Source organism: Pleurodeles waltl, chromosome 11, assembly GCF_031143425.1.
Source record: "Pleurodeles waltl isolate 20211129_DDA chromosome 11, aPleWal1.hap1.20221129, whole genome shotgun sequence".
Lineage (NCBI taxonomy): Eukaryota > Metazoa > Chordata > Amphibia > Caudata > Salamandridae > Pleurodeles > Pleurodeles waltl.
In genome coordinates, this window is record NC_090450.1 from 128727974 (window position 1) to 128751596 (window position 23623).

Here is a 23623-nt window from a genome sequence, read left to right on the forward strand (position 1 = left end):
TTTAGGGGTGGGAGGTTGGGGTGGTTTTAGTTTTGAGGGGCGGGGTGAGGTGGGGGGCACTGTAGTTTTAGGGGCGGGGTGAGTGTCAGGGGGCTCACATGCTGTAACAATGCATGCCGTCCACACATGCCTTTACCAGGCATGCCTTTACAATGAAAAATCGTTGTTAATGCATTCGTGGTAAAGGCATTAGTGGTAACAACGCGGTTGTTGTTATGACCTCCTTGTTCAGGCATGCGTGGTTCCAGCATGCGTTGTCCCGACACATATTCCTAATAAAGCAGTACATCCAGTTGTTTAAATTAAACTTTTGTTACAGAGAGCTTGTCAGTTGGGTTAAACATGTCCAAAATCTGGAACATAATTTGTCAGGCATGTCTGTGAGCCATTCTACAATACTGAACCTATAATTGCTCTTTTCAGTGGTTGGATACTTATGTGTCACTGTCACAATTTCAGTTAAGGTTGTTAAAATGACGGCACACCTACTGGTCACCCTTTTACCATTGGTTTGGAAAGATCCTCTGGGCTTTGAAGACTTCAGACTCTAAATCAGATTTTTTTTGTCAGCTCACAAGACCAGAAGTCTTGGGTTAGGTAACACCAATGTCAACTTGAGCCAGTGGATGTTGGTGGGGTCCACCGGCACTCATTTTTGGGGCCAATGGGTCACACCACACATATTTTTCCTTTTCAGACATTCACCGAGAGCAACAGAGGGGAAAGCACACAAATGAGAAAGAAGAAGAAAGAGAAGATGGAAAACTACATTTAGTCATTAACTGAAACGTCCTGTAGTTGTTGCATAATGTCACTCGTTCACCAAACCCTTAAATAAAATTTACCATAAAGGATAACTCTTAAAACATTGTACTTGTACTTGCAGGAGATGCCTATTTTACTATCGAATTGAGCCTGAACTGAATAAAAAATTTATTAAGATTGGACCACAGCACGGTTCTAAAGTAAGAAATGAGAAGGAATGTATTGATATATAATAAACATGTTCAAATATTATAACATGGCATGAATACAACTGATGTAAAATTGATTTTGCATGTAGTAAACCCTTTGTAAATTGGTCCTGCCTATTCAGGACCAGATTCACAAAAATATTGTAAGTGGGTGTAACTTACTCTTGTAGTTCATCCCCTTTTTTCTAATTTCCATGCCAAACTACGGAGTAGTTCAGGCTTTATTCCTGAATTCAGCAATAATGCAGGGGTACTACATGAGCAAGTCACAGCAGTATTTGTTTGTGTCGGCCCGTTTGTAGGGCTGCGCTCCAGCCTGTCTCCATTTATTAGTTTGTTGCAGTGGAAGAACCTACCCAAGAAGCATTAAATTTCACTGTGAAACTTGCGAGACACAATTTCTTTTCAAAGTTTGCCCAACAATCTTGTGACTCACTGGGTCAGACTTGGCAAAGGATGTCTCTGGTTTCAGGTGGGTAATTCGATGATTCCCACCATCAAGGCTAAATGGGCAACCAGCCTTATTGAAAGCATAGGATCTGCAGGACTAGAAAGTGACTGACTTCATTTGAAGGTCAGCGTTTTTATTGAGAGTAACTTGAGAAAGAGTATCCGCTTCCAATCAAAAGCATAAAGAAATTAAGATGACAGTAATTGTACCTGATGGAAATATGAGACAACTGGAAATTAATCACACCTTCAGTCACCTACTTTAAATAATGCAGCATTGACTGGCTTCCTGGCTGCACAGAGACTCGTGCTTTGTTTTAAAATATAACAAATCACCTCTATAAAATCGGATGTATAAGCTATTTTTGAAAATGTAAAGGACTTCTGCTGCTCTCCACCATTAGGCATGCTATATATAAAAAAACAATACATTGCAATTAATCATTTTATTTGTTTATCACTTTATATCCTTTTGTTCAATTTGCTAACCAGTGCTGGACAGTGTCTGTGGCTAAATTGTGAACTGGTGGTGGTTAATGCATAAAAGCTGACACTTTTTTAATGACATTGAATAGTAGAGAACGATTTTCAAACTTTTTAGTGCCCCCTCCCTCTGAACTTTAAAATCAATCATTCAATCAGTCAATCAGTATTTGTAAAGTGCGGCTACTCACCGTGAGCTCAAGGCACTGGGGGTGAGGGGCCTCATCTGAAGAGCCACTTCTTGAGGTTCTTCCCGAAGATGGTGAGTGACGGGCTTTGTCTGAGGTGCAGGGGAGAGGTTGTTCCATCCCTTCACTCCAGTGTAGGTAAAGGATCGTCCTCCGGCAGTGGTTTTGCAATGTGAGGGACTGTGGCCATGGCCATCTGGGCGGAGCGGAGGGATCTGGTGGGGGTGTGGTACAGGTAATACAGGGTGCTTATACATACATATACATAAGTATATATATATGTAGCAGGATGGGCCCATGGAATATCACACAGGTCTTACAATGTTACAATTTTCCACTCACGATGCAGAGAATGCACAGCCAGGTTCGGGTAGCAGACATATTCCATTAAACCACACCGATCTTGCTTGTTCACTTCTTAGATAGCAGTTAGATGTGATGGTAAAAATGTCAAAAAAGTAATATATATAGATCCTCATACCCCCACATGAGAGCTGAAACAATCACAATTCTCGCAAATTAATGCGATTTGGTACCAAGAGAATGAAGCCAGAACATTAGCAAAATCTGGCCTTAGGTATTGGTACACAAATGTTCATTCCTCTTAAACGGTAGGCTAACATGTTCAACAAACTTCAGCTAACCATTACCTGAAGAAACACATATTTTGGCTTTAAGTTCCAGACTTTCATGTTCATCAAATTTTCCAGACATTTGGTAGCCAGTCATTTTGTGAAGCTAAAGAAAGAGGCACACACAACACCACACCCACGCTTTTTCTGTCTGACCCCATGGTATCATCTGGCGATCTAATCCGCGTTCCAGGAAGTGCTTTCATTAGAATGCATAAAGGACATTTCGAAATCTGAAAAAATAACCTCAACTGTGCTGTTATATTCAGTTATTGTTCTCCTGTATGCATTCTATACAGGAAGCAGTGTTTTTTGCTACCTCCCCAATATTGGTATAACCAGTATGGCAATATTTAATGTGATAAAACACATTTGTGTATAAAATGCATACAAATAGCATTTGCAGGCACCTGTGTTAACATTTGTTGGTACATTATTTTCAGACCCATTGGCTTTGCCAATGCTTGTTTTTCGTTTTGGACTTCTGAAGGTCCAAAGTCTGCTTTGGACTGTGTCTGTTCTCCCTCCGGCATGTCATGCCTTTTGACCACCTTCCCGTTGTTTCTTTTATCTGTTACGCAGTTCTGCTTGTTGATTGTTATGGGTCTCCTCTTCCTTCAAGTGCTATGTGTTCTACACCATTCTTGGTGGGAACTGGGCTTTACTCGAGAATGATTGATATTATGTAAGAAGCATCAGCATACGAAACAAAGTTCAAAAACTGACATAGAGAAGAATTCTTGCTATACCATTATCAATTTTTTTTAACTAATAGGACAGCAGTTCCCAACCTGTGGTCCACATGCCCCCAAGGGCCTGTGACACATTCACAGGGGGTCCGCAGGTCTCCAGCGCCTAACGAAGCATTCTGCAGAAGAGCTGTGCATCTTGTTGTTCTGAGGTTGAACAGTGTTCGGGGAGCTCTAGGCCTGGGCCGACAGGAAGACACTTTTCCAGCTGGGGCCTCTTGAAAGAAACTCAAGTGTTTTAATATTTGATTTGTGCAGCGGTATTAAAAGCAATGCTAAGCTCCTTGTAAACTTAGCAGTTTTCAGGTAACAATAAAAGTGTCAGGATAACTCGGGTGAATAGTGTACCCACTAGAGAGAGATGGAAGTTTCGTCTAGTGGCAGTTTTGACTTCTCTCAGTAGCACAGATGGTTAGTATGCCTGCTGCAAAGAATGTGTACCATGACTATGAAAGAACATTAATTTGTGTGCATAACTCAGTGGGTACTGCTTTTGTCAGGGAGATTCTTTTGGTACTGTGTAGTTCATAAGTTAAAATCATAATCTAGCACAGTGAGCTATAAACTGCCCTCAAAGAGCTGTATGCAAACTGCATGGTACAAGTTAGAAAGTTATATTTTCCCAGTTATTCATTCTTTTGATGCTGCTATAAAGGTTTGTTGGGGTAGTAATACATTCTTAATATTAAATTCAATGCTAAACACTTTATGTTCTGAATCCTGAGTTTGTGCTTCTCCAGACCAAGCACTCTTAAAAAATGCCTACCAGTATGACTGACATGTGCATTCTATCCCCTCTAGTCCCCTTTGCCTTACGTAACATTTTCTATACACTGATTCACACAAGTATGAGTCATTGTTTCTTTATGTGTGTGTGATGTAATGTGATCCATCATCCTGGTGCACAGTAGTCACCATTTATTATGGTTTAAAAACGAATACAATTGAATATATAATGGCAAATGTGTTGTAGAATGAACTATTTTTCCCCAGTCATTTTTCGGAGGGGAGAACCCCCGATGCCCTTCCTTGTAGTAGTCAGGCTTGCTCGCTGAACCCGTTATGTACCTTAAGTGTTCTTGTTGGACAACATTTTCCTGGGCTTCTTTGAGTTCCCAGTCCGGTCCTGGCAGGAGCAGGAGCTTTGTACGGCTAAACAGACCACTGCATGCATACATGACAATATACCTGATTCAGACTGTCTCCCACCTGAAATTTATTTTACTTCAGTAGATGTGAATGGGGGGGGGGGGTATTGTCTCCAGAATGTTTTTTTAAACCTCCCACTTTCCTCTTCTAAAGTGTTGACATTTATGTGTATGCATTTATGTGAAAATGTTTTCTCAGATCTTATATTCCTAAAAAATAAATACAGAAATCATTTGGGAAAGGTAGAATCAGTCCTGTGGATTCAACTTTCTGAAATAAAACTAAACATTGAAAAGCTAGTTGCTGAGATGCAGCACCAACCTTCCCATTAAAATGTTTCGATTTTTGTTTATTTATTTCAATATAAAATAATAAAATCTTTAGTAATTTGAGTATTTGGTGTGTACTTGTCTGTATATTTTCTGTGAATTACTGTTTTACTGCTTGAAATTTAAATTGTACAGATTGCTTGGGTGTCCCCAGCTTCCAGTAGTGATTCGGTGGGGGGGGGTAGGGGTCCTTAGGAGTCAAAAGGTTGGGAACCACTGTAATAGGATATTGAGACTGTGCATGGTTGCCTGGACTATGTGTCTTTAGAGCATTGTACATCAGTGGGGAAATGTTTCCATGTATGTAGCCTCCTGCAAATATATTGTGCAGAACATTAATTCTGTGGGCTGGTTGAAAGTGACAGTGTGCAGACTGAATGCCTAAGAGACTGGCAGCTGTTATCCAGAGATATATAGGCAGTCATTACGAGTTTGGCGGTCTCATGAACGTCATGTTGGCGGTGGTGGTTGTACCACCAACAGGCTGGTGGAGAAGACCACTAAATTATGACCATGGCGGTATTTCCAATTGAATACAGCCAATCAACTGCCGGCACCGCCAGTGCAGTCAGGCCACCATGGACAATGGTAGCCACCTGCAAGCCAGCGGAGAGCATGTTCCGGCTGGACAGATTGCGATGCTGCAGACTGCCAAGGTTTCCGACACGGTCGCACCTCCATGGAAACCCTTATGGAAACCAACTCTATAAAAGGAGACACACCTTCACAAACATATACCCATCTGGAGCCACCATGGAATCTGAACCACAGTCTTCTCGCTGCTCGCACAACAACTCCAGAACCAGCGATGACGACAGCAACTGTGAGTACACACACTTACCTGTCACTGTTGCAAAATGCCAATGTACCTATGCACACACTGTTAGACATTTTATCCTTGGCGTGGTCTCCCTTAACTTTTTGCCTCTGTTCCCCAGGTTGTTGATGTGTGCTCGACTCTGATTTTGCTGTTGTTGTTACTCCGGGCACTTTACCACTGCTAACCAGTGCTAAAGTGCAAGTGCTCCTTTACAAAATGTGTATGTAATTGATTTATCCATGATTGGCATATTTGGTTTACTAATAAGTCCCTAGTAAAGTGCACTAGAGATGCCAGGGCCTGTAAATCAAATGTTACTAGTGGGCCTGAAGCACTGGTTGTGCCACCCACATAAGTAGCTCTGTAATTATGTCTCAGACCTGCCACTGCAGTGTCTGTGTGTGCAGTTTTAACTGTAAATTCAACTTGGGAAGTGTACCCACTTGCCAGGCCTAAACCTTCCCTTTTCTTACATGTCAGACACCCTTAAGGTAGGCCCTAGGTTGCCCCAAGGGCAGGGTGCAGTGTATGGTTAAGGTAGGACATATAGTAATGTGTTTTATATGTCCTGACAGTGAAATATTGCTAAATTTGTTTTTCACTGTTGCACGGCCTGTCCCTCTCATAGGTTAACATGAGGGCTACATTTAAATCTGATTAAAGTGTAGGTTCCCTTTGGGAGTGGATGGACATGTGGAGTTTGGGGTCTCTGAGCTCACAATATAAAAACACATCTTTTAGTAAAGTTGATTTTAAGATTGTGTGTTTGAAAATGCCACTTTTAGAAAGTGGGCATTTTCTTGCTTATACCATTTCTGTGACTTTGCCGGTTTGTGGATTACCTGTCTGGGTCAGTTTGACAGTTGGGCTGGTTGCACCTCACATTAGACAGTGACACAAAGGGAGCTAGGGTGTAGCCTGCATATCCTGATTAGCCATCTGTGCTAGGAGGGAGGGGAGGAGTGGTCACTCACACCTGAAAGGGCTGTGCCTACCCTCACACAATGCAGTCTCCAACCCCCTGGTGAGTGTCAGGGGCCTTCCCTGGGCAAGGCAGGATTTCACATTCAAAAGAGACTTTACTTTGAAGTAGGCCTACTTCAGAGTAGAAATTGGGTATAAGAAGGGCACCCCAAACCACAGACTTTAGGAAACCCTTCTGGAAACAAGAGGAACCTCTGCTTGGAGAAGAGCTGAGGAAGAAGAGCTGCCCTGCCTGTGACTGTGCTTTGTGGACCTATCCTGCAGTTGCTGCTTCTGCCAGAGTAAGAGGACTCGCTGACGGAGGCTGGGAGATCACAACCCGTGCTGCGGGGTTTTCGGATGATCGTGCGGCTGGATTTCTGACTCAAGTACCGCTGTGTGTGGAAAAACAACGCAAGGCCTGCCCCGACCCGAGAGTGCTGACCGGATCGACGCATCGCTCTCCTGCGGAGAGAAGAAACGATGCACCCCGACCTGGCGAAAGGAGAAACAACGCACGGTCCCGCTCGTGAGTGAAACCAACGCCTCGCAAGCCCTTTTTGACACGCACTCACCCTTGTGGGGTTATTTTTGACGCGCCCAAGGTACTTTTTCACGCGGACAGCGTTAGTGTGTGTTTAAAACTACTTAAGGACTTTTTTTGTATTTTTATTGATAACTTGACATCTGTATTGTGGATTTTTGTTGTTTTGGTCTTGTTTTGTTTAGATAAATATTTCCTATTTTTCTAAACTGGTGTTGTGTCATTTTATAGTGGTTTCATTAAGTTTCTGTGTGTGTGTTGGTACAAATACTTTACACCTAGCACTCTGAAGTTACTGCTCTGCCAAGCTGCCAAGGTGGTAAGCAGGGGTTCGCGGAGGGTGATTCTCTTTTACGCTGACTAGAGTGAGGGTCCTTGCTTGAACAGGGGGTAACCTGACTGTCAACCAAAGACCCCATTTCTAACACACACAACATACACATCCGAAACAGGTGGCTGAGGACAACACAATCAAGTAAGCTCACACTGACACACACACTCACAGACAGCCACATACACACACACACATACATAGTACATACACTACGGAAATCACACACACACACCAAATACACACACCAGCCGCCAGATACACAGCAGCAGCACAGCCACAAACAACACCACCAAATGACACAACTGCAACACAACCGCAACACCTCAAAAGCACCATTAAGAATCCATAGTACCCACCTCCACTTGACAAATAATAAATACAACACAACGTAACAACACCAGAGAACGAAAACACACAATCACACATCCATACAACGAGGCATATGTCATAACCCGCAAACACACAGCACAACAGATCTGACATACCAATCACCAACAGACACTCATGCACACAATACAACATACAGAGGCACACAACACTGCAAGTAACACATGTCAACCCAATCACAACACCCAATACCAACACAAATACATATCCCCAACTTATACATATGCCCATCACACAATACACACCCATCACTGCGAGACAAATGCAATGCACACACCCACACATGCTGCCCAGACACAACTGGTAGCACAACCAGCACACACACAAAACTTACTCACACACAAACAAAAGCAGCCAGGTATTCCAGTCAGGCCCTCAGGATGCAGTATGTCCATGACCATCCCCTCCTAAAATGTGAACTGTGGGGGAGGAGGTGGGAGCCCACCGCCAGTCTTCTGCACGGCTATCTGGTGGTGTGAAGCCATGGAATGCACCTTCCTGCTCACGTCGTTCCAACTCTTCCTGATGTCCTCCCTTGTGCGTGGACGGCTACCTACTGAACTGACCCTGTCGACTATCCTTTGCCACAACTCCATTTTCCTGGCAATCGATGTTTTTGGATCTGTGCTCCAAACAGCTGTGGCTCTACCCTGACAATTTCATCCACCATGACCCTCAACTCGTCGTCAGTGAAACGTGGGTGTTTTTGTGGGGACATGGTAGTGTTTTTTTAGACAGTGAGTGGAGGTGTTGTGAGTGTAAGGATGCAGTGTTGAGTAATTGATGAGGTGTGGGTGCTGCGTTGTGAGGTTGAGACGGTTGTTGCGGATTGTGTGTGCTAGTGATATTTGTATTGTGTTAGTTGTGCTGATTTGGGGTGTGTGCTGATTGTGATGTGTATGTGTGCCTGTTATGTAAAGGTGCTATATCTATAACATTGCCTGTTCTCTGGGTATCTGAATGGCGTTTTTGTTGCAAAGGATTGTGGGATGTGTAGGGGTGTGTTATATAGTGCAGTCAGTAGGTGTGTCGGGTGTGTGGGTGTGTGTCAGGTGTGGGTTATTCAAACTATCCTATGTGGTGCGGTGCTCAGACTGATGTGAGTTCTGACAGTCGCGGTTCACACCACCAATGGTTTTCCGCTATTGAAGAACGGCTGTGGTGATTTGTGGCTCGTAATCCGGTGGGTGGATTTTTGTCTGGCTGGCAGTGCTGCTAGTGGAACCGCCTCTTTCTCACCCTCCAGGGTCCTGGTGGCTTCGGATGTTTGGCTGAATTTTGGCAGTCTTCACAGTGTGACTCCTAATTCGGTGGTTGGATTACCACCAACATGGTGTCCTTTTGGCGGATGCTACCGCGGCAGCTTCCCAAAAGACCGCCAAACTCGTAATGAGGCCCATAGTGGTTTACTTTCAACAGGCAGTGTGTTGTTATGTTGCTGTTTGGAGTTGAGACGGATACTTGATTTGATAAATGATCTCTCAGTGGCAGTGTACATTGGCCTGTTTAGCTGCCATAAAATCATGTTTGGAATTCCTTTCTCAATCTTTGAAATCACTGAGAGGGCTTTCATATATCTTAAAATCTAAACGTGATCATGTGTTCCAAGAATGAATAGTAATTTTGAGGTGGACATTCTTTTTACAAATGTGTATGGTGTTTAGGAAAATCTTTTCATCAATGATGAGCTTGCATATGGTGTAGGTCAGTAAATAGTAATGTAAATGCAATACATTTTCCCTCAGTCCAGTTAATGTGACAGCGAGGTGTACTCTAACAAGCATAACAGCTGCATTAAAAAATATGGAAACGGTATGCCTGTGTTTACAGTTTGTTAATTTTGTTTCTGCAGGAATGATGTTTCCACTCTGGAACAAAATGGCGACCTCCATGGTAAGTTTTCATTTTTATACATACTTAAACACCACGGAGAGGATTTATCATATATAATGTGTTTGTCAAATAAAAACTACATTTAAGTTTGCTTTATGGTATGTACATAGAATAACTGCATTTCCTGATGTTTTCTGTCGGTTGCGTTTCCTTTTATGCTCATTACCACATGGATCCACATCGTACCACTCTTCACATAAGAGCAAATGCAAACTTGCTTGTGCGTTGATTTTACCAAAATGTTTATTTTATTGAACCACCTATTTGGGTTTCATGTTTCTTATTTGGCCAAATAACCTCAGAATAACTTTATTTGGACTCTATCTGTATGGACATTTTTTTAGCTCTATTAGGGCAGCAAAAAATACTCTAGAGGGTGGGTTTGTACGCAATGGATTCATAGTTCATTGGATCTAATGTAAACATGTAATACTGTAAGTCTTCGAATAGTGTAGAGTTCTTTTACCCGCCTTTTGTATCCATTAATGTGGCGAAGATCTCTTTTCTGATGCTAAGAAATGTATAAGATAGAAAGTGACTAGAAGAGACTGGGGCCAGCCAGAGACCAATATTAAATGCTAAGATTTTTTAAGGATGGATGTTTTGTGTGAGACGTTTTAAACACAGTGACAAGACCCTCACGTGACTGATGGCAGGAACAGATCACATAAACCTAAACAATAGAATGTTGGCAGAATCTAGTCACGTTGGTCAGTGGCCATATATTTCACTCATAATAAATGCATAAAACTGGAATTTATTGAAAGGACTTGCACGGGTGATGAGTCCTAGCCGTCATGCATGGTACGATGACCTCGAAATATGTACCTTGCTCCTACTTAGACACTCATTGTGAGTGGCCTGAATTCTGATAGGGCGTTTAACAGCAGTTACTGATCCCATCAGAAGTGTGAGCTCGGTGAGATGATTACAAACCCGTTTATTACTTTCACCCATAGATTTTGGCTGCTAATAAAAGCAGAACTTTGAATGACACGCTGGGGCAAAGTGAGGCATTGTTGGAGGAATCGTATCTGCAATTATCTGTAATTGCTCATTTATTACGGGGCCCTCAGGGTCCTTAGATGGGTGCTTGCAAGTTGTTACAGCACCCAGCAATACAGTAATGCAGCTTCTGGCAGGATTGGCGATAGGCTCAGGCATAAATTTGCGACGCTTCCTAGCCCCCCTCCCCATACACACGCACACACACAGACACACACACACACACACTCTCTCACTCTCTCACCGATACTAAATCACACAAACTCATAGGTAATCCCGCCACAAGACACACACACACACACCAACTCTATCTCTCTCTCACACACACACACACACACACACTCTCTCTCTCACACACATATACTCAATCACACAAACTCGTAGGTAATCCCGCCACAATACACACAAAAACACACACACACACACACCCCAACTCTCTCTCTCCCACACACACAAACTCTCTCTCTCACACACACACACAGATACTCAATCAAACAAACTCATAGGTAATCCCGCCACAAGACACACACTCTCTCTCTCTCAGATACTCAATCACACAAACTCATAGGTAATCGTGCCACAAGACACACACACCGTTCTTGCTTTTTCTCAGGCAGAGCTGACATATAGACAAAGAGCGGACCTAACTGTAGAAAATAGATGCAGACGCAACTCCAAATCCTCCCCTGGGCTTCTGTGTCCTTTGCCCATTATAGTGTGGCTCCTGTGTCTCGTGGACCCATTAACCAACAGCCACAGTTGGCTTGCTCTTTTTATTTATTTAATGTTTGTATTGCAGCCTTGTTCCATACCAAATATTGAATTATGGAAGGAAATATAATTGCTTGAGAAAATAGGTATTTGCATTAGCATCACATTCTTGAGGTGTCTGCTCTAAAGAGCTGGGCTCTGGGAGGAGACACAGATGCACTCCATTGACACCCACCACAATGCAGGCACCTAGAGATAAATTACAAACAAGCATTTGCAATGCAATGGGTCTCACATGTGCTCGATTTAGAGCTATTAGCTTTGTAAATTCCTAACTGGACTTTTCTTGCCACGCAAACTGAAAATAAAAAGTAAAACAGTTGACATAAGCGAGCCGATTGAATGCGCCACAACCACCATGAGCATGAGCGCATAGAAGAGACACAAAAGAAAAAAGAAGTTCACTTGCAGTCAAAGTTATCCACAAAAGTCTAATTATCCATTTAACAGGGTCGGTTCCCTGGGTGGTAACAAAACTGCCCGAAGGAGGGACAAACGTAAAGCATTTACCAATGATAACAAAGGATTTTTGAAGGGCAAGGCCATGAAAGAGTGATAGTGAAGGGCCTGCGGTGGTCGTAGTTCAAAGCCCATATACATACCAACACGTTGGAAAAGCAGTGCTTGTGCACTCCTATGCTCGACCTAAAAATGACAAATATTGTCAGGAATCCTGCAAACAAGAAATGCTGCAGCCCTGTATTCAGGAGTTTGGTTGACTTAACATATGAAGGCCGCAAATTGCGGTTACACATATAGGTACATTTGATTGTGTTATTTTATCCGAGCTAAGGGCTGCATGGGTTATCTTTTTCACTGCTATTTCAGTGCTCGCTTAAGAAGGACACAGGAACAAACCTGGTGGTTTGGTGGTGGTACCTGAAATAGATTTGCAGCGATCACATCTCCATCAGACAGCACCATACTGTGCCTGCAGCATGTGTCTTCCTTGTTTATCACAAAATGGGCCTAATGATTTCAAAATATTACACTATGCAGCTGTGTAGTATAAATAAAGATGATTACTGCATCAGCACTGACATCCTAGTGTTTTTATCACTCACCAGAAAGATTTTATCACCTTGCCTTGTCAAAGCTTGACAGCTCATCAAGGGATTGTATGCGTTTCTTATTTGTTTAACTCCCCGTGTGATTCTTCGTGAAACGAGTGATCAGATACTGTCCCATGTTTAAAAATTTGTATTTATGCATAGGAGCTGGTAGCAGTATTTAGAGATGCATGGGCCAGTTTCATGAAGGCATCTTACATGAAGTAAAGTTACGAGTGCAGAGTCTCCACACTCAGGGAGGAATCTCCGCACTGCAGAAAGTGCGCAGATCCTGCCCTGAGTGCGGAGACCCCACGTTTCGTTTAACTTTACTACACGTAAGTTACCTTCGTGAATCAGGCCCTTTGTGTTCACCTCTGACCATCAGGCATACTTTGCAAGACTTTCCCAGCACTGGGCCTTGCCTCCCATGGATAGTGTGAACTCCAGGTGCCTCCAACCATCTATCTCTCATAACATATACCTCGCCTGATTGGTCTTGGACAAGTAGTGTAGGCCAGGTAAACCTTGAGGGAGGCATTGTGCACAATCATCCTCTTTGCGCTGCAGCACTGCACTGCAGCTCATTCTGTTTACCTTCTCTTTGCTAGGCTCAGGGCCTTCAGGCTGCAAAACCACCACAGTCAAGTGAATTAAGACTTCTCCTTGTAGCCCCCTTTCTCAATGACTGCGCATTATGATTGGATAAAGGGCAGTAGATCTGTTTCTGCCGTCAGTATCCAGATACTGCACTAGACCATCCCACTTATGCTTTCAATGCCTGTGTGTGTGTTCTACAAGCAGACTCAAATAGCATCCTAGCAGTGCATGCGTAGATGCAACCACTGTGGGTTGAGCTTCGAAGAGGGAAAGGTCATCCATCACCCATCAGTTTGTTTAAGGACTATAATGGTTGTGGAAAATTGGTGGGATAGAAGCTGAGTACCCCCTAGCGGGCCAGCCAACACTGGTAAGATCTCACTAATAGTGCTCTCTTGGCCCATGAGTGGAGCTTAGCGAAGAAGTCACAGCAACCTCCCATTGCCATTTTCACACAAGAAAATTGTTGGATCGTATCTAAACAGAAACACAGAAGAAGAGTTTTTTGTTTTGTTTTCTATCATTTTAGTCAATTTTGCTTACACCCTAAGGATAAAAAAAGAACATTATCAGGAAAGAAAGAAATTATTGAGCAACAAAAGTAGTTTGAGAGTAGTCCATCCTTTTACTTTGGAAAGAGACAAGCAGGATTTTTTTCTACCATGTCAGGCAAAATTAAGCAATCTTACATCCATTTAGATGGGGAATGTTAGACTTTTCATCCTTGGCGTGGTCTCCCTTAACTTTTTGCCTCTGTTCCCCAGGTTGTTGATGTGTGCTGGGCTCTGATTTTACTGTTTTTGTTACTCTGGGCACTTTACCACTGCTAACCAGTACTAAAGTGCAAGTGCTCCTTTACAAAATGTGTATGTAATTGGCTTATCCATGATTGGCATATTTGATTTATTAGCAAGTCCTTGTACAGTGCACTAGAGGTGCCCAGGGCCTGTAAATCAAGTGCTACTAGTGGGCCTTCATCACTGGTTGTGCCACCCACATAAGTAGCTCTGTAATCATGTCTCAGACCTGCCATTGCAGTGTCTGTGTGTGCAGTTTTAACTGTAAATTCGACTTGGCAAGTGTACCCACTTGCCAGGCCTAAACCTTCCCTTTTCTTACATGTCAGACACCCCTACGGTAGGCTCTAGGTAGCCCTAAGGGCAGGGTGCAGTGTATGGTTAAGGTAGGACATATAGTAATATGTTTTATATGGCCTGACAGTGAAGTATTGCTAAATTCGTTTTTAACTGTTGCAAGGCCTGCCCCTCTCATAGGTTAACATTGGGGCTACCTTTAAATCTGATTAAAGTGTAGATTCCCTTTGGGAGCGGATGGACATGTGGAGTTTGGGGTCTCTGAGCTCACAATTTAAAAATACATCTTTTAGTAAAGTTGATTTTAAGATTGTGTGTTTGAAAATGCCACTTTTAGAAAGTGAGCATTTTCTTTCTTATACCATTTCTGTGACTCTGCCTGTTTGTGGATTCCCTGTCTGGGTCAGTTTGACAGTTGGGCTGGTTGCACCTCACACTAGACAGTGACACAAAGGGAGCTGGGGTGTAGCCTGCATATCCTGATGTGTCATCTGTGCCAGGAGTGAGAGGAGGAGTGGTCACTCACACCTGAAACGGCTGTGCCTGCCCTCACACAATGCTGTCTCCAACCCCCTGGTGAGTGTCTGGGGCCTGGCCTGGGCAAGGCAGGATTTCACATTCACTAGAGACTTTGCTTTGAAGTTGCCCTACTTCAAAGGAAAAATTGGGTATAAGAAGGGCACCCAAAACTACAGAGAAGAGCTGAAGAGCTGAGGAAGAAGAGCTGCCCTACCTGTGACTGTGCTTTGTGGAGCTATCCTGCAGTTACTGCTTCTGCCAGAGTAAGAGGGCAAAGACTGGACTTTTTGTGCCTTCCGTCTTGAGAAGAAATCTCCAAGGGCTTGATTTAGAGCTTGCCTCCTGTTGTTTGAAGTCTCAGGGACAGCAAAGACTTCTCTCTGCCAGCACCTGGAGTCTCTGGAGAGACTCCTACTTTGCCCTGTGGTGCCCATCCAGTTCCTGGGACCCTGAAAAGAGAAGCTGGCAGCCTAAAGACAAGGAAATCCACGCACAGAGCGCCGTGCAGGGAAAAGATTGACGTGACTCCGATCTGCAGCTGAAGAAACGACACGCTGCCGGCTCCGCAGCTGAGGATCAACGCTCGCCGGAAACGCGACCGAAGAATCGATGCACGGAGCTGGAGAAATGATGCGCAGCATCGCTGATGGAGGCTGGGAGATCACAACCCACGCTGCGGGGTTTTCGGATCATCGTGCGGCTGGATTTCCGATTCAAGTACCGCTGGGCGTGGAAAAACAATGCAAGGCTTGCCCGGACTCGAGAGTACTGAACGGATCGACGCATCGCTGTCCTGCGGAGAGAAGAAACAACGCACCCCCGACCCGGTGAAAGGAGAAAAACGACGCAAGGTCCCGCTCGTGAGTGGAATTTACGCATCGCAAGCCCTTTTTGACACGCACTCGCCCGTGCGTGGTTATTTTTGACGCACCCAAGGTACTTTTTCACGGTGACAGCGTTAGTGTGTGTGTTTGAGACTACTTAAAGACTCTTTTTGATTTTTAATTGATAACTTGATTTGTGTATTGTGGATTTTTGTCGTTTTGGTCTTGTTTTGTTTAGATAAATATGTTCTATTTTTCTAAACCTGTGTTGTGTCATTTTGTAGTGTTTCCATTGAGTTACTGTGCATGTTGGTACAAATACTTTACACCTAGCACTCTGAAGTTAAGCCTACTGCTCTGCCAAGCTACCAAGGAGGTAAGCATGGTTTAGCTAATGGGGATTCTCTTTTACCCTGACTAGAGTGAGGGTCCTTGCTTGAACAAGGGGTAACCTGCCTGTCAACCAAAGAACCAATTTCTAACAGGGAACTTTGCACTTTGTTACCACCCTAAAAAAATTAACTTTCTACCATGGTAATTTCAAATTAAGGACCTTATTTACAGTTTAGGAGATGGGATAATCCATCAAAACGTGATGCATATGCCACCCACCATATTCCAAATGCCATAGGCTATAATGCACTTGTAATATTGTGGATGGGACATCCAACACATTTATAATGGAGTACTCAGTCTTGTAAACTATCAAAAAAGGCCTTTGTTCTCAGTTTATACCTTGGGAGGTAGATACTGGCCTCTCTCTACTAAGGCATTGCAACTTGCTTTACAGGCGTCCATTGAAAGATGGTGGCGGAGATGAAGGTGGCACCAATCAGACAGCAGTATAGCCACTCATGATAACACAGCTTGGTAGACCTAAGAGTTGATGGTGAAGCCCACCAGCCCAGCCCTAACATTACCCCCTCCTTTAGCCCCCTCCTGTAGGCTCAAGGATTCCTAATGATTTCTCCAATTCGTTGTTTTGTGCATGAGAGTCGGGTAGGAATACCAAGGATTCACTTAGCTCCTGATATAAGAAAAAGCTTCCCTTTACACCTGGAACCCAAACAACCCATAAGATAAAAGTAGAAGCTCAGCGATTTCCTACCTTTACTGTGCAGTAGAGGAGGTGAATGGGGGTCCCACAAGCTAATGCCAGGCATTAATGTGGCATCCCATTGCAACCTCCTAAGAACACTTTCTGGACCTGAGGACGATCAAAAGAGAGCTGAACCTATCTGTGACCTTAGAGGAGCCCTGAAGGACTGGACCAGCTCTTTCACATACCCAGGACAAAGAAGTGGACTCCAGAGGTCATAAGGTGGGCCTTCTGTCCAAGCTACATGACAAATTACAAGAGGCCTTTTCCTGCCACTGCCCAGTTCAGCTCACCAATTCCTACTGGCCCTGCCATGGACCATGTTATTGGCATCTGATGGAGTGAGTCTGGACCCCCAGAGTGCTGCTCCTGAGGTACTGGAACCCTAGTTACTGGAACGTTAGGCTGCGCCTGGCTGAGCTTCTTCTACTGCCCCTGAAAATCTAGGACTAAGACATTTCATATGATCTTGCAATAACTAATTATTTTAAAAAATCATGGCTTTGCAGTGTCTGAGTGAACAACCCATTATTTCAGAAAGCAAGGATCATTTCCCATTTTGCAGGACGTAAGCCTGAAATGGAACAAATAATTGCCAGCATGTTATTATTATAGTAGCAGTACATGTAATATGAGTAAATGAATACACTGGTGTTCATATTTGAAAACAAATCTGCCTTGCATTTGTATTTTGAATAAGTCTGCGTTGCATTATCCTTTGAATCCTGTTTTCTATTTCAGCATAAAAACATAATGTTCTTCTCTGCCTTTTGATACTCAAAGGGTCTACAGACAAGTTTTTTGGTGTTCTTTAATTAAGTAAGCTAATTGTGAATGCTTATTTTCACTGCAGAAGATGACAGTTCAGAAGATGAAGGCACTAAAGAATCAGGTAATATATATTCTTGAATGCTGCTTGTTTTTCCTGTAATTTTGTTATATAGCATTGTCGCAATATGTGAAAAGCATTGCCACAACAAGCATTTTCAGGTGTTTTTAATCTAAGAAGTGGGAACTATAATGTGAATTTAGTTAGCTGGTAAAGGTGACTCTTATCTCTGGTATCCTCTTCTCAGCCACTTATCTACACCATCTCTCATCCTAGAGATCATGCGGCTAAGTCAGAAGGGTGACGCTATGATTAGGTGTTTGCCTTTGGACTAAGATGATGATGTTTTTGCATTTGACAGCCTCTCTTGTTTGAAGTCTTGGGTACTGTATTGTACATTAGCATACACAACTTAGCAGTTTAGGCTATGGTGATTTAGGCAGCATGGTACTTTTACTGAATAAGTTATGAGATATATATTGCGACAAATTCAAACAACTTGCTTTATCACTGAATTGTTTGTGTTTTAGCTGCTTTATATTCAAGTGCTTTGACGAAGTGCAATTTAAAGTCTGAAACGCTTTGGGCGTTTGGATGAAAAGCACGGGGTGACACTCTTCTGCCCTAACAGAGGAGCCGCCAGATTTTGTTGTGACTGGTTAAACACCAGGGACATGATTCACAAAGATTTTGCTGTAATTTACTCTTTTAGTAATCCTGGTTCATCTTGAAATCCAAAAGTAACTCAGCAGCAAACCAGGAGTAATAGAAGAGGAATTCACACCTTCTCGAAGCAATATTGTTGCAATTTGGTCCCCATGTATATTGTGTGGTGAATACTTGTGTGCATCAACTTTGTAGAAGAAACAAATCAAAAGAGAGAGATTTCCACTGCCTCCCTTGACTGTGGGAGCACATCTGTAGGTAATTTGAGTGGAAGGGCATTCATCCAATTTTGAGAGGTTTGCTTGAAATTCCATTCAGAAAGCTGAACCCACAACGCTCTATTGTGTGTCCTGAAGCCAAGGTTCCTGGCATGAGCAGAGTGTGTTCCTCACACCAGTGAAAGGAGATTCCTTTCTTCCCAGTTAGGACACTACTTCAACTCAAGAGCTCTAAACAAGCATCTGTATTTCACAAAAGGAAATTGGGTGGGTGGAACCATGATGTTATTGTGAGGAGGTAGTACAATTAATTATTTTACTTCTGTGTGGCCCATAGTCCCTTATAATAAACTTCTCTTGTAGGGCCTTAACAAAGAATTCCCATTGGATGGGTGACCCTGTTTTTTCTGGTTGGTGTTTTATTGCCAAGGTCCTGAATAAAAGTGATACGTTCAATGGTGATCCCTACACAATTATCTGTTTGCACATGGATCGCAATTATGCGGTGGGAGGTGACTGCATCTGGTAATTACCGCATGTAGTAAAGTTTGCACTCTCAGTTAACATTCGGCAGATCAAACTTGCTGGAATTTAACGGGAAAAGGCCCAGTATTTGACAGACCACTTTTTACAATAAGCACCAAATCTTCGCTGTTATTCCCCCAAATGTAAGAGTATACAATACTTATCGCACTTGTTGAATTTTGAACATCTTGCTCTTGGATTTAAGTTGTCACGATACATATTGCCTCCAACAGAGGGCACCGATTATGAGTGCCTCTATATTTTATGTTCTAACACATGCTTTCTATTTCAATAAATTCCCCTGTGCGACAATCATGCTTTTTATCCCTGAAGATGTTGTACATGTTGTTTTTTGCACACCACACCCCTTTTTGTAGTGTAAGTCCTCAGGCTTGCTAAAGCAACCAAGTAGTGCAGAAAGGGTACATTCATTTTGTTTTAGGTATTTGACATAATAAGATCCTATTGTCGGTAAGCCACAGAACCTGATGTCCTTTAGAGGTATTTACAGCATTATTGGCCACTCAAGCATGAAATGCTGTGCTTTGAACAGTGTTATGTGTGTACTGTGGGTGGCTGAGATCAGTTTACAGAATCCAGCGTGTTATTTAGAGGACAGAGACCGGGTGTATTGAGATAGTTAAGTGGGATGGTGCTTGAACAACATACATTTTAGGTCTCGTCTACAGGGCCGGGTTTAGTGCTGGTGGGGCCCTGTGCTACTGTCTTTTTTGGTGTCCTCCCCCTTCACATGACCACCTCTTCGGATTCACTCTGGAAAATGTGCCCCTCATCTCTCCATAGCCCCCCTTTCACAAACGTTCATTTATTTTAAAGTGCTTGTAAAGGGCGGCTTTACTAATCCACTCAACTATCCACATAAAATATAGTTCTGTCCTTTGCAGCAGGCATATTACCCTCTACGCTACTTTATAGCGAGCCAATGCTCCGCTAGACAAATCTCCCATCTCTCTCTCTAGCAGGAACATTAATTACAAGAGGTATCTTGACATTTTAATTGTTTCCTGAAGGCTGGATGTACAAGAAACTTTTCAGCAGGTGCTTTTAAATTGCAAGTTTTGGAAGTCATTGCTAAACACAGCTCCTCCCTGAGGTCAGTGCCCCTCAATCCTGGCCAGCACCCGGTGCGGCCACACTGCGTGCACCACCCTAAAGCTGGCCCTGCTTGTCTACACACATCTTTAGCTATCTGTTAGAATCCTGTTATATACAGTACATTACAAATCCATAGACTGGGCTGTGGGTTGGCCCCTTACTCATTATTTGATAACTTTGTCACTTCCCTGCTTCAATAGGCTTTGCCCCCTATTCGCATGTTTCTCCTGCTCAGGAGCATTTCAGTCTCACATTATTTTGTGTGGATGATGTGTCCTCCCACTGCTGACGTTAGATCTCGCTTCTTTGCTCTGCATGGGATGGACTGTTTCTCTGTTTCACTCTCTCCCTTGCTTCCCCTCCTTCCCCATCCGCTCTCTCTCTCTCCCTTTCACACTCGCCGTCCAGCATTCTATTGCCCCCTCGACCCCTTGTTTACTTTTAATAAAAACATTTTTGTTGCCAACCACACTGTCGTCTGGTGACAACATTAAACTGGTTTTCAGACCATTCCAAGATTGCTACTCATGCATACATGCGCAGTGGAAATCCATGAATGGACCTTGTTTATATTAACAAATCTTATTCAAAGATGGACGCTACGGATGGGTGTGCATCCCCTGCAACCATGTTTTAATGGGATTTATTGAAGTAAAATAAAACGTGACTGCAGGTGCACCCTTAGTGGCGATCTTTTAATTCCTTTTCCAGTGTTTTAAAAACCCACTCCAAAACCATTCCTGCAAATGCACATATTTGTGGTTGTTCTCCAAGACATCATATTTTGGCAAAAGCATGTCTGACACCTGACAGTGCATCCTCTACTAGACCATGGTAGTAGACCACTGAAAAGCATCATTTGAAGGAGACTTGTAACATTGAGCTATATTGATGACTACAACACTCACCACTGTGCTTCTTGAGTGCCTAGACATTACTACATGAGCTTGTCTACAGATTGTCACCTTTTACGTTTTTGAGTTTCCATGAACCAATGTAAACAGTTTACAGATTGATTTCTAGTTGTCTGGCATTATTGTTTTCACATAGTGTGGTATTCAAAGCGAAGGAAATTTGCATTTGGATAGTGTGAGACCCAGTGGTGTGGTTGAAAAGGTACTATCTCGATAAACGTATCTTTGCCTACCATTCTTTTATTGTATCGGCTAATAAAGTGTCAATTTTATTAGGCGACAGCAGATCAGAAATCTCGGAAACGTCAGACAATGAATCTGGTAAGTCTGCTGTTACAGTTAATTTCCCTACACTCTCTTATAATGCCTGTTTAAATGCCTGCAAGGAACATGTCAAGCAAATAGTGAACTTTTCTTGGCAAGTGTGCGTGTTTGTTAATTAGCTGTTGACACAAATTTCTCTTTACTTTGTAAATTGCCCTTACCTTCCGAGAATCTCCAATATAAAAATACATTGCTTCATATGTTTACCTCTTCATTTGGTTTCCAGATATGGAATGTTTGATCTTAATTTTGATCACATGATTTTCAAAGCTTCGAGAAGAGGCTTGAGATTTAGTTCAGATTTGATAGCTTCACTCTATTTCATTCTATCCAAGATGTGTTTAGTTTGTTCTTTAAGGACCAACTCCCTCAAAGAAGAAATAGAACTATCTGGTGAATTTTAAGTAAGCTCCACAAGACTAGTGTTAGGAGACCGTTGCATACTTTTGAGGGATTCCCCGCCCTTTCGGAGTTTGCAAGGGAATATATCAAAGAGGGGTAGTTCTTTAATTGGTTACAAAAGTGATTGGTTGTCCACTATGGAGAGTAATCTGTCATGATCAACATCTGCCAGTGTGCCAGGGATTGCTGCTGGAATTGGTGGGGAGGGGCGGATTGCGATCTAACGGACCACGACATGTTTCCCCCTAATTTCCCTCATGCACTTTTTTTCTTATTGCAGCCCAGGTGTCTATAGGTGGAAGGGATCTCAATAACTGCGCATTGGAAAAGGGTAGATAGAGACCGTTGCAGGTCTCAGCCCCTGCATTCACAGTTGTTAGTAAGTACTTGCAGAAAGAATTGTCCCTCATGATTATTCTTGGGGAATGACTTCAGCTATTCTGTGCGGGCCACCACTTTGCACTGTCCTTAATCGGCAGTGTACACAGAAATAGGAAGGTGTAAACACTAGCCAGACGTACATATGGCTGACGGTCTTTAAACATGTAACATTATATGGCATGAGCATTTTTGCTGCAACCACCAAAAAAGCTTAGCCTGTTTTGATTGTATGTTGAAAATGTTGTGCAGTATTTGGAATGGCTTCCAATTAATGAGAGGCGCGTGTGCCAAGGTAAGACTAGTGATCAGGAAAAACTATTGAGAAAAAAGAGGAACAGATATATTTAACTAGAAATAAGAAGATACAGATTTGGACAATGTAAGATGAAAGGACAGATCTGGATTCATAGATGACATCGAAGGGGCGAAAGAGGGACTTGGATGAAAGATGGAAGCAGATGAAAATCCTGAGGAAATTAAAGAACTTGCTTTAGGGAAAAGAAAGAATCAGACTGGGGTGTAAAGAGAAAAAACAAAGTAGTATATTAAGGAGCAGAGGGCATGCAAATTGTGAGTTGGAAGAGAGGAAGAATGAATACCATGGAACCTTCCTATTCCTTACAACTTCTTTTGAAAGTGAACCACACATCTAAAGTATAACATCCACATTCTAAGGCATCTATTGCGTTAAAATGCATCCTTCTTGAAAAAATCACCTTGTTAGCATAATCTCTGTTGCATTTTAACACTTGTGTGCAGTGAAAACAGAATTCTCCCATTTCGCTATGACCTGCCCGATATAGATATACATCAAGGAATCCCTGTTCCTCACGCGCATAGGGGGGCACCACAGAGACTAATGGAGAGAGGATAGTCCTCTCCACCAAAACATTATTGGGTCCTTGTGATCAGAACATACCTAAGCTGTTGAACAGTTTGATTTGAGGTGTCGCCTAAAATGTTTCCCTGCTTCATAAAGGTGTCAATCCTATCTGTCTGTTTGATTTCTGATTTCTTCATAGTGCATAACAACTGCATATATTGGTGGTTCCCACACATTTTAGGACCACAACCCACTTTTTAGAATGACATACTTCCTCAACCCACCTGCCTAGCGGACATGAGGAGGGGTCATATTTTAAAGTAACTAAAGTATTGTGCGGTAGTTCATTGTCATTTATAGACAGCACAGTTTCCACTGAAATGGCCACTTATTTTGCACAGCCATACTGTTTTACCTAAAAAGCTGTATAACATATAGAACTCAAATGATGATAATATGGCAACTGGTTTTCTGTGAATATTTATCATTTGTTCATCACTGAGTAAAGTGTCTTGATTTGTTTTGATCCTATTCAAGCCTCTGTTTCCAGCACTCTTCAGAGTTACAAA

General features: G+C 42.8%; 1 protein-coding gene across 2 annotated transcripts in view; it reads left to right on the top strand.

The window, feature by feature from the left end:
* The window catches only part of LOC138265492 (uncharacterized), a 190035-nt gene that overhangs the window by 15990 nt on the left and 150422 nt on the right, over positions 1-23623 (top strand). Inside the window, exons 2-4 of one of the 2 annotated variants that reach the window (XM_069213259.1) lie at positions 9855-9895; positions 17710-17748; positions 21401-21445. In XM_069213259.1, the coding sequence (XP_069069360.1) occupies positions 9855-9895; positions 17710-17748; positions 21401-21445 (125 nt within the window). Of the gene's footprint in view, positions 1-9854; positions 9896-17709; positions 17749-21400; positions 21446-23623 lie in introns of those variants that run through there. The other variant, XM_069213258.1, reaches the window with a different exon arrangement.